Raw genomic sequence first — 12,560 nt, 5'->3', positions numbered from 1 at the left:
TCCAAATTATTTTGTTTATTTTTAATTTACTTATATATATTGCCATTCTGCTTCCCCTATAGTAAGAGTGGGGAACCTTTTTTTCTACCAAGGGTCATTAGATATTTATAACATCATTCAACTGCTATATTTGGTCAAACATTTAATTAATTCACTCTTATAAAGCTCTCAGATTTATTGAATTTTGAATTCATCCCCTCCCCTTGCCTGCAGTTGCCTTGGCAACACTAGACCAATATGCCCACAGGTTATATAGGCTCCCCACTCCTACCCTATAGAATATGTGCCGTTCCATTTTTAAAATTTTATGTATTTTCTTATTTACATATATTTTGTCACCAATTCCATTGCATATTTTTTTAATTTTGCTGACACATTATCTCCTGCTTCCCTTTAGAATGTAAGCCATGTGCTATTCTATGTTCATGAGACCCCAAAAATGGATATGTGCATTCAAAGCACAATCATAAAGGAAAACTGTCCTTGAGTTACATTCCAAAACTTTAGAGAGAAGCATGTCAAATTCCACTAATCTAGCCATGTTGGGCAAAAATATTTCTTCCCTTATTAAGGGGCAGCGAAAACAGAGACTAGAATCAAAAATTCAAGAGTTTTGAGGGGTTTTTTTTAATCTTCTGTTAAGATACTCTGAAGGTAGAAAAGTGATGAAACTATTTGGTGAGAATAGAAAATTTAAATTGAAAGCCCTTTAAGGCAGGGTGACTTGCATTCAGGATACTAGTCACTCACAATCATCTGTCTATCTCTAAGTAAATACTCTACCTAGAGTAACAGAGATGAGTGGGGGGGTGGGGGACTGACTGTTAGTGGACAAAGGACAAGAGGTGCCTTATGATGTCAGGGCCACCTCAGATCCTGGGATAAAAGACAAGGAGCTCATTAGTTCTGCTCTGCATCTCTGAGAAAGCACATCTATTTTCTCTCCATCCCAGAACAAGAAAGAGAGAAAGGAGAGAGGGAGGAAGAGAGGGAGGGAGGGAGGGAGGGAGGGAGGAGGAAGAAAGAGAGGGGGGAAGGGAGGAAAAGCATTATTTTCAAGAACTGATTGGACTTCATTTTTCCTGGAAAACTATTCCTCTCTTGAGAATGCTTAACTACCAAGACTCAAGCACAAGTTGGAATGACCATCTAAGCTGCTAACATTCAGTCCTTGATTCCCATTCTCCTAGACATTCTTATATGTAAGAGGCCTCGTAGTACCTTTTTTGTGGGGTGAAGATACTGAATATGTTTAGGAGGGAGGAATAGGGAAACTTATGGGTATCTGTGGGTAAGGGGGCTATTATTGTGAGAAGAAATTGTCTCTAGGGAGAAGTGTGATAGACATTCCTTGTGCCAGGAATAGGAGATGGAAAAGATGCTTCTTCCTTTGTCCTCACTATTGGGAGCAGCCATCTCAGTAGAGAGAACACTTTGCTGTAGACTCTAGGGAGGAATCACAAACCACCTGAGCATTAGCTACACACAGATTTTCTTATTCGGTCCTACTAAACTACTACTGGGACTGAGAGTTAGAAAGACTTGAATTTCTCAGATACTTATAGCTGGATGACCCTGAGGTAAATCACTAACCTCTGCATCAGTTTCCTCAACTGTTAAAGGGGAAAATAAGGGGAAAAAACTACCTCACAAGGTTTTGTGAAGATCAAATGAGACAATATATTTGTAAAGCTCTTTTAAGCACAGTGGTAGGTGCTATAATTTATTCTCTCCCTCCCTGAATTTGTCCTGAGATTGTCCAAAGGTTCTAATTGCTTAGAACTTCAAAGTAATTTCTCCTAGTTGCTAGATAAAACTGAACCACGGTATACTCTGTGGATCCTCTTACCATGAGATGGAGAAGATGGAAGACTATAGAAGAATTTAGAGTAAAATTCTTTTTGTGTCATGGACCCCTCTGATAGCTGGTAATAACTTTTCAAAACTATTTATCCTCAAATTTGTAAAAAAGAAATTCTCTTCACTCTCAAAATTGAATGCGTGGGTAAGTTTGGTTCAATCTACCTTTTTTTGGCAAGGCAGTGGGGTTAAGTGACTTGCCCAAGGTCACACAGCTAGGTAATTATTAAGTGTCTGAGGTTAGATTTGAACTCAGGTCCTCCTGATTCCAGGGCCGGTACTCTATCCACTGTGCCACCTAGCTGCCCCTCAACCTACCTTTAAAGGAAAGAAATTCCCTTTATCATTGCAGATGGACACCCAATTTGTAATTTTAGTCTTAGGGAGTTGGTTTATTTAAGGAAACTGAAAAAGTGAAGAAAGGCTTGCCCCAGAGTCAGAACTTTTTATTGTGAGGACTTTCAACCCCAACTCCAGTCATTCTGATTTTTCAGTTCAACATTTTATTCTCTTATGGAATAAAGAATATATATGAGAGAATTATTTAGGTGAAAAAGAAGCTGAAATGGGAGCCATTGGAGCAATATGCCTAGATCCATAGAATTTTGGAAAATCAAAGAATATTAGAACTAGTCTCAGATGGTTTGTGATGTCAGGGAGACTGAGAGAAGCTACCCACCCTTCATTAAGAAAATGCCACTTGGGGCAGCTAGGTGGCGTAGTGGATCGAGCACCGGCCCTGAAGTCAGGAGTACCTGAGTTCAAATCCATCCTCAGACACTTAATAATTACCTAGCTGTGTGGCCTTGGACAAGCCACTTGCCTTGTAAAAACCTAAAGAAAAAATGCCACTTGAAATCACAGGAAGTAAATGAGCTTCTATATTTAGATTCATCCTTTTAGCTTAGTTTGCTAAAATGTTCCAGGAATGTTACCTTTTTTTCCTCTATTTGCTTATATTGTCGTATAATTAAGTTTCTGAGATCCTTTCTTTGGTTTACTTTTGATGATGAGAGCCAATATGGGATAGAGGAAGGAGGGAAAAAGAGAAAGGTACTTAGTCCTTCGGTTGGTTCTTGCCATTTGTTAACAAGGAGGACCAAAATGACATCACTAGGTTAGAGATAAATTACAGTGGGCTCGACTGTGGTTGATCAGACCAATGTTCAGGATGCTCTACCACAAGTTGGGCACAAACAATCCATATGAATACCTGGGATGAGTTCTCTAAACTTGAGCATCTCATATTTTTTTGAACTGGAGAGTAAATATTGTCCTTCAGTATCAAAGAAGATGATGACATTGGAAAGTGAAGACATAATTCACATATAAGATTGATTAAAGTGAGGAGGGGGCTTTGGGCAAAGATGCCATTCTTACTATCCTATATGAACCCAGTAGCCTGACACAGTAAGATCTCATTTATTCTACACCTCATTTCTCTTCACTGTGCCAGACTAGAGACAAGGTTAATATTTTGACTATGATTTCCCTGGATGGTAAGAGGGGACAGTAGGAATCTCATTCATCCATTTATAGACATCATTAATTAGATGATGAGGCATTTGAGCACTTTAATGATAAGAGTCAATTGGGATGGAGAAAAGAGAAAGTGAAGTGAAAGAAATAATGGATTTAATCAATTGTTGAGGTTGGTTCTAAGGTAAAAAGATATTAACTCATTAAAAAGTGAAACCCAGGAAGAGGATAAGAACTGGATTTGGAAAAAAGAAGAATGTCCTAGACTGTATAAAATTCACTATTAAGGTATTCTTGAGCTACTACTCTTTTAGTTGGGAGGATGGGGTAGTTATTAGAACTTATTTGTTGACACATCATTTCTCCCCCAGGAAATCCTTCAATAGCCAATGGGAAGAAGACCCTGGACATTTCCCAAGGGTGAGAATCAATTAATCAGCAATAAGCATTATTAGAAAACTTGCTCTTGTGTTAGTCACTGTTCTAAAAGATGAAGATACAAAGGAAAAACAAAAATTTCATTCTAATGGGGAAGACTCTCTCTCTCTCTCTCTCTCTCTCTCTCTATATATATATATATATATATATATATATATATATATATATATATCAGAATATATACCAGGAAAATACAAATTAGGTGGAAAGTAACCTCAGCAGGCATCAACAGCAACACTGAAGTTATTACAAAGTTCTGAGGAGCAGTATAAGGATCACAAGGGTAGTAGCTATGTGAGTGAAGAAAAGAAAACCCATGGTGGTGTAGAGAAAGGAATAAAAAGATGTAGTAACTAATCAAACAACTATGCATAAATAAGTATAAATAATATACAAGGAAAATTATAAATAACTAACAGAGAAGGTACTAATATATAAGGGGGGTTGGGCAACACTTTCTGCAGAAGGTGGAATTTTGGCTAGGACTTGAAAGAAGCCAGGGAAAGCCAAGAGGCAGAGATGAGAATGAAGAGAATTATGAGCATTAAGAACAGTCAATGAAAACTCACTGAGTCGAGAGGAAGAAGGAAGTAATGTCATTGGATCTCAAAGTACAGAGGGGGAAAATGCATTAGAAGAGAGGAAAGATGGAGTAGGCCAGGTTAGGAAAGGCTTTGAATGCCAAACAAAGAATTTTTATATTTAATGCTGGAGGAGATAGGAAGCCATTGGAATTTATTGAGCTGGTGGGGGGCCAGGGTTGTGTATGTTCATTTTAAAAGATCACTTTAATGGGGCACCTAGGTGGCATAGTGGATAAAGCACCGGCCTTGGAGTCAGGAGTACCTGGGTTCAAATCCGGTCTCAGACACTTAATAATTACCTAGCTGTGTAGCCTTGGGCAAGCCACTTAACCCCATTTGCCTTGAAAAACCTTAAAAAAAAAAGATCACTTTAACAGTTGAAAAAAGATGGACTAAAATGAGGAAGGATCTGTAGCAGGGAGACCCATCTATCAGGTTATTAGTAGATAGTTTTTTCCTAGGAACTGGTAAGAGTAAAAGATACAGGGGTGGCTAGGTGGCGCAGTGGATAGAGCACTGGCCTTGGAGTCAGGACTACTTGAGTTCAAATCCAGCCTCAGACACTTAATAATTACCTAGCCTTGTGGCGTGTGGCCTTGGGCAAGCTACTTAACCCCATTGCCTTGCAAAAACTAAAAACAAACAAACAAATAAGAGTAAAAGATACAGAGATATAAGATGATAGTTGACTGGTGTGATCAGACTTAGCAAGGAAAGCATAGATAATTTCAGAGGAAGCATAGATAAGATTGAAAGCAAAAGCAGAGCCAGTAGATCCAGGAGAGATCAAAGATTAAAGAGAAAATGGGGATGATAGAAGACACTCTATTAATATGGGAGGCAAGGGGATCAAGAGTATGTATAGAGGAAGGCATGGTAGTTTTAGCAAGGAGATAAGCCATGTCAAAGATGTGCCCATATAGTGGACAGGTAGGGAGGGCACAATAGATAGAATGCTGGGCCTGGAGTCAGGAAGACATCTTCCTGAGTTTCAAATCCAATTTCAGACATAATTAGCTGTGTGACCCTGGACAAGTCATTTAACCCTGTTTGCCTCAGTTTCCTCAACTGTAAAATGAGCTAAAGAAATGGCAAACCTCTCTAGCATCTCTGCCAATAAAACCCCAAAGGGCATCAAAAATTCAGACATAATTGAATGACAATAGTGCCATCAGCATGGGAGACTAGAGTGAAGTAAGAAACAATGTGGAGGAGGGAGATAATGTTGGAGGGATACAAGATAAAGAAGAAGAAGAAAAAGGAGAAAACTCTTGGTAATAGTCTAAATTTTTTCAGCTAAATATGAAGCTACCTTCCAGTGAGGGTGGGTGGTGGAAAAGGAAGTGTCATAGGAGATATGAGGAAAGGTTGAAGAGTTACTGCAAGGGGATAATGAACCAATTAGGGAAAAAACAAGTTCACTGTCCAGTTGAAGTTAACTTCAACAATCATTTATGGCAAACCTGACCAGTATGATTTCATGATTCCACTCTAATTCAACAGAAAGTGAGTAGCAATGAAGGAGAAAGAGGGTGGGAAAATATGACTTTTCAGTCAACTTAAATCCATCATCTCTCCTTCTGAGCCCTTGTATGGGTTATTCCTCTCCTTTGATTTTGAAGTTATTAATTCCCAGAACAGTTTAGTTAATAAACATTTATGAAATGTCTATCATGTGGCAGATACTTGCTAAGCACTAGGAATACTGAAGAAAGGTAAAAAATCTCAATTGTCCCTGATCTCAAGAAGTTCTCAATTTAATACAATTTACAAGATTGAAATGAGGGACAATAAATGTGACAGCACTTTGAATGACTGGTTCTAATCCCAAAGCCAAGTATCACTGAGCAGATTTCTACTCCCTTTTCTGCTGCTGTCTTTCCCACCCACCCTGTGCTTCTTCTTATTCCTTACCATTTACTCATACATTACCTTCTTCATCAGCAGACTTGGTGCAGTTCCCTCGGAAAAGCCACTGTAACCAGGCAAAATCGGTGCTGTTACCATGTCCCCCTCACTGGATTTCACCACTGTGGGAAAAAGACCATCTGTCCCAGCCTGAGCAGATGTCCCCCTTCAAATGCCAATCACTGGCCTACCCCCACTCCAGGGATAAACTGGAGCACTCATCATGGCTCCATCAGCCCCTTGCTGACCCACATCTGAGACTCCCTAATCCCAGAGCAATGGCTGTGCCCTTACCTCAGCTTCAACCCCATAAATGTCAGGAAGCCACCCCAGCCTTTCCCTTACATAGGAAGCAGGACAAAAAGGACAGGGTAACTTCTGTACCCTTGAAATCAGTCAGCCAATGCCATATTCCTCTACTCAACCCCAAACATCGACCTGAGTCCTTGGTAGAGTCAAACTCCTACCAGGGAAAGATATCCAAAGAAAATCTTCCCAAGCCTTTCCCAAGATATGAACATTCAGTAGCTGAGGCTCTGATACATTCCAGTCAACGGTTCCTATTATCACCAATTGCTGATCACCAGGATGGTTTTCCACAATTCCTGAATCAGAGAACAATGGTTGTAGCTATGCCCAGAAAACACCTTAACTACCAGGCCAAGGAACCTGGTAGCCAGGATCAAACTTCACCAAGGCCCTGGATCCAGGCCAGGACTGCCACTGAAACTGCAACAGAATTTTTCCACCTGCATCATGAGACCCCAGTTAGAGCAACAACACCTTGTCTTGATTGCTGGTCTAGGACTAGAGCAATTCAAACTTTAGACTTGGACCACTGGGTCCAGGCAAAGGTTTCTCATGGGTCCTATCATGGTCTCCATCTCAAGGAAACATTATCACTATTAAGATGTGTTGACCACCATTCCAAGACCCTGGCTAGATATCCAATATCTCTGAATCAGAGGTCTAGGATGACTGAATACAGTCCTGACTTCCCAAACTGGACCATAAGGCCTATTCCACATAGAAGAATATCTAATCCCTGGAGAAAGACCACTTCAGTGCCCTTTCCATTACTTCACCATATACCTGAGTACCTACCTCAACCTGACTATGATTACCAAGCTAAAGATATACCAGCACAATTAGACCAACAGGAAACAGTGTCATCTAAAGAAGATATAGCCACAACTCTAAATGATCATGTTCACTGGGAAAAAACCTTTGTCAACACAGAACATAAGGAACTAATTCCACTTGGTCCTCACCATCAGGATCTATCTTCTTATGGCCATGACCACCAAGTTGAGGTTAGACCAGACCCAAATATCCAGATTGTACTCCAGAAAGATCTAGACCAGTGGAATATGGGACTTGATCAGGAGGTGATAAATCCTATACTCCAAGAACATCAGACAATGATTCCACAGGGCTCCCTGGGCCTCCAGGATACAACTCTACCTAGTTCTGAAAACTATAGCACACCTCTAGATATCAGTGACCGCCAAGCTGATGATATGCCAAATTCCAGTATCCCAGTCAAATTCCAAGAGAAAGCAGACAACTGGGAAATAGGGTCAATTGAACAAGATCACCAGATCATCACTCCAATAAGCCAGGATAATTGGGCAACCCCTCTTTCACTGGACATTGCACACCACAACATGATTCTACTTAATATCTCTGACCATCAGGTCATATCTTCTTCCATTTGTGACTTCCAGTCTGAGGACACATCAGTCAAAAATGCCCTGCACATATGTCCAACTGTGGAAGACCACTGGGAAACGAGACAACCAGAAAGAGACCTCCAGACCCTAGTTGACATATATCAAGGTCGTGATGTCATTCATTCACTGGAAAAAGACTATCAGGACACAACTCTCCCTAAATCTAACAACACAGATACACCTCCTTCCAGTTATGACTATGAGGGTCAGAATGCAGTAGAACTATTTGACTCAATTATATACCAACAAAAATTGGAACCCTGGGAAATAATATCCTCAGAGCTAGACCACCATGTGACAGCTACTATAAACCAGAATCACTGGGGAACACTTCCAGTGGACACAGAAAATCAAGACACAGCTCTTTTTGACCCTGATAACCAGGATACATCTCCATCTGATGATAACTACCAGGATAATGTTGAAACAGGATCAGATGACCCAGACTGGGAAATATCATCAGAACTAGACTACCATGAGACAGCTTCTACAAGCTAGGATCACTGGAGAACATTCCCATTGGACATAGATCTTCAGGGTACAGTTCTCCCTAGCCCTGATGACCAGGACACAATTATATCTGATGATGACTACCAGGATCAGGTTGAATCAGTATCAGATGACCCAGACCGGGAAATAATATCATCAGAACTAGACAACCATGTGACAACTTCTGTAAGCCAGGATCACTGGGGAACAGTTCCATTGAACATAGCTCTTCAGACCACAGCTCTCCCTAACCCTATTGACCAATACATGCCTCCATCCAACTATGATCAGGTTCAGGGTGGCCCAAATGACCCAGTCATGTGCCAACAAAAACTGGAACTCTGAGAAATATCACCAGAACTAAGCCACCAGATAGTGGTACCCAATGGCCTGGATCAGGGAGCAAAACCTCCACTGGGAATAATAGACTCTGATAATGTAACACTATCATGTCACATATACCAGGATGAAGAACAACTGGATATTTCATAGGAGATGGAAATATCAAAGATGTTAGCCTGGAATGGCCAGGTCCCACTCTGATAAAAGCAAGATCAATGGAAGACAATGCCACTAAATTCATGATTCTGAAGGACCAGTTTCCTTGGGGAGTATTCCCTACTGCAGCTGGGACAGTAGGATACAACTCCACTTGGCTCTTATCCCAGGGCCATGTTTCTACCCAATCATGATTACCAAGCTATGAATATATCATATTCCATGGACCAACCCATAATACAACCAGAACAAGGCCATGGGGAAACATTACCAGGAGTAGAAAAGGGGGAAACAGCTCAAGTCAAGATCATTGAGAAATGTTTCCTCTACTGAGAATAGAAGATCACAATACCATACTATCTGTTCCTGACCACTGAACAGCACCATCATCCAGTTCTAGCCACCAGAAAATTTAGCAGATTCCAATCATCAGCTTACACTCCAACAAAAACAAAATAACTGGGAAACAATCCCACCAGAACTAGACCACTGGGACATACCTCCAAAAAGCCCTGAGCTAAGGACAAACAGGATCTTACTAACATTCACTTCACACTTAAAAAAGAACAAGATCACTTGGAAACAGTGCAGTCTAGTGAAGATTACCCCTGAATAACTTCACTAAAACCTGAAGATCAGACCTTGACTTCACCATCCTTTGACTACCAGAATGACTACAATGCCCAGACTACAATTTCTTCTGACAGGACAGTACTATGGGTAATCAACAACCAGAAGTAGACCAACCAGTCATCATTCTCTCAGTCCAGGATCATGGCAAAATACTTTCACTGAGCTTAGTTCAGAAGGACATGTCTCTATGTCCACCTAGTCCTGGAGACTTGACATCTTCTCTTTTAAGTATTGACTATAAGACTAATAGAATTCCAGATACCAATGCCCAGGTAACAATTCAACTACACCTAGACTTATGGGAAACAATGTCATTAGAAACAGTCTATTGGCCTGAAATTTCTAAGACAACAGATCATGGAGCAACAGCTATCCCAGACATGAACCCTAAGGACTTATCTTTCCTTGGCCCTCAAAACCAGGCCACATTTTTACTTAGTTCTGACCAACATAGTAAAGAGAAACCAGATGTCAATGACCAAGTCACAGTTCAATCAGAAGATCCCTGGAGAATGATGCCATCCAGGACAGACCACCAGACAACTTTCACAGACCAGGTTTCTAAAACTACACTCCCAATGAGTTTAGACTGTCATGAAAGAGCATTACTTGAATCTCAAGAGTCCATAGCTCTTCTATGTTCTTACCATCAGGTCAAAGACAATTTTCTAGATACCAATATTCAGTAATCAATTCAAATAGAACACTGGGAAGACATGCCACCAGAAAGAAACTCTCTTGTGTCCCAACATGCTCAGATAATCACATTCACAGGCCAGTATCATCAAACTTCCTCCAGACTTAGGCTCCCAAGCTTCATTTGAACCTGAAGTACCGAGCACAGTCCCTAGTCCCCACCAGGTTGAGAATAAGCCAGACTATAATGCCAAACTCTCATTTTTAACGGAACAAAGACACTAGCAAATAATTTCAGTCCTGGGAACAGAATCACCCAGGCCACAATTCTCACAGGTCATGCTAGATGGCAATATTTCCACTAGAGGTAAGACACCAGGAAATAGCTTCACCTGACTCTAAGCCCATGGCCATATTTCAACCTAACCCTAATCATTGGGTTACCCCTCCACTGAACATTGACCATAAGACTTCAGACATTCCAAATACAAATGCCCTAGCCTTGGTTCAATTCAAACTAGACCACTGGGAAAGTTCACTACTAGAAACAGATCAGAAGGTCAAGATCAGAAGGCAAAAACTCAAATAGTCATTCACCTGGAGAACACAAGTTTTCTTGGCCCCACTGTTGGGTGACGCCTCCACTCAACCCCAACCTTAGAAGTTGCTTCTGAACTTCAAAGTCAAATATCTCTGTCAGTTGCACCTCACACAGTGAAAATGTCAATGAAACCATTTCTCCATACTTCCACTTTCTGATTCTCTGTCTTGTCTTGAATGCCAATCTGAGACTAAATCAGATTTCAGTATCACCTTTTTGGAAATAGCTCCCATAATTCCAAGGCACAATCAGAAAACCAACCTACCAAACCCAACATATATGACTCTACTTAGACTTCCATCAGGTCCTAGGTATGACTGGAGTTCCAAATAAGGGGTGGTGACCATGAACCTGGGGTGGTTGGATTGACCTCTGACCCTGAAAATAAAATTGAATCTGAGCTTCCACACTATATCCAGCCTGAGTGCAATAGGCAAATTCCAAGACTTTTAAATTACAACAAGCCTGCATCATTGAAGGTAAGGAGAGCATCCCTACAGTGACTGTTCTTGCCATCATTTCCATCCCTTAACAGACATTCAAAAATGACATCTGGAAGCAGATTCTCCAGAATGTCCTGGTGGGCAGATCTCATGTGAATATATGATCTGTCTAGCTTGTACTTCCTGGATCCCAGCTGTTCACATGTTCATGTAATAAATACTCATGTGGGGCAAAATAGGTGGACACAACAACAACAACCTTCCAGTTCTGAGGAATATGTAACTGTGAAGTTTTTGTTCTCAAATGTCCCCAGACATACTTCCTTTCTGATCCCCCAAACATTGTTTTATACAAATCTCCCAACCACTCAGTCACCCAACATCAGCATCTTTCCCTACATGTCCTTTGTCTCAGCCTGAAAAGTCCACATGGCAATTTTTCCAGCCTCAGGAGAAAATCAGAGGAATAACAGGAATGAAGATGAGCATGAACCAAGAAGATGATTCCCAAGCATTTCTCATATCTCTGCTAAAGAGATTTCAAAGGAGAGAACAGAGAAATTGTCCTTTTTTTAAAGTAAGTGATTTCAAAACTTGCATTTTATTTTGCATCTCATTTTAAATTTTTATTTAGAGAGACAAAGGTATATAGGGATTTTTTTTCCTTTTTTAAAATAAATTTCTATTGGGATTTTTTGTTGTTGCTTTAAAATCACTTACATTTCTTCATATCTCTTCTTCTTCTAAAAAATCATCCCTTATAAAGATTTTTATTTGGAGGGAGAAAAATCACCAAAATCTTATCCACATATGGGAAAAATTAGTGTACTTCCACTTCTACAAAGCATCAGGGAAGAGGTATCTCCTATCATTACTGGGATCAATCTTTTTTCTTTTATAATAAGGCAATTTTAATTGTTTGGTGGTTTTTCTAATTACATTGTTTTCAACTATTGTGTATATCATTTTTTTGCTTCTGCTTATTTCCATTTTGCATTGGACCTTCTAAACTTTTCCATGCTTCTCAATTTTCTCGTGCTTCTCATTTTCTTTAGCACATTAGTCTGTTACAGTGAATGTCTTCCTCACTACAAGATTTAGTCAAATAAACCTACATTATCCATAAATCTCTTTATTCTGATCTACTTCCTTACCTAAAAATAAACAGATCTTTTGGTTTCACACTTAAATATTTCAATGCTTCAAAAGCCTTATGATTTCATCAGTGAACACATTATGAATCTGTAAAAACTTAACT

At 40.1% G+C, this 12,560-nt stretch overlaps 1 protein-coding gene across 1 annotated transcript; it reads left to right on the top strand.

Moving 5' to 3' along the window:
• The first annotated feature begins 1,071 nt into the window (after positions 1-1,071).
• On the top strand, positions 1,072-11,949 carry LOC141521567 (uncharacterized). The gene is made up of 3 exons (XM_074234269.1): positions 1,072-1,202; positions 3,711-3,759; positions 6,309-11,949. The coding sequence occupies exons 2-3, from the start codon at positions 3,729-3,731 to the stop codon at positions 8,498-8,500; spliced, it is 2,223 nt and encodes a 740-aa protein (XP_074090370.1). The 5' UTR covers positions 1,072-1,202; positions 3,711-3,728; the 3' UTR covers positions 8,501-11,949.
• Positions 11,950-12,560: the final 611 nt, after the last annotated feature.

This window comes from Macrotis lagotis, chromosome 1 (assembly GCF_037893015.1).
Source record: "Macrotis lagotis isolate mMagLag1 chromosome 1, bilby.v1.9.chrom.fasta, whole genome shotgun sequence".
Classification (NCBI taxonomy): Eukaryota; Metazoa; Chordata; class Mammalia; order Peramelemorphia; family Peramelidae; genus Macrotis; species Macrotis lagotis.
Note: the sequence above shows the minus strand (reverse complement) of the source record. Positions and strands in the feature narration are given on the sequence as shown.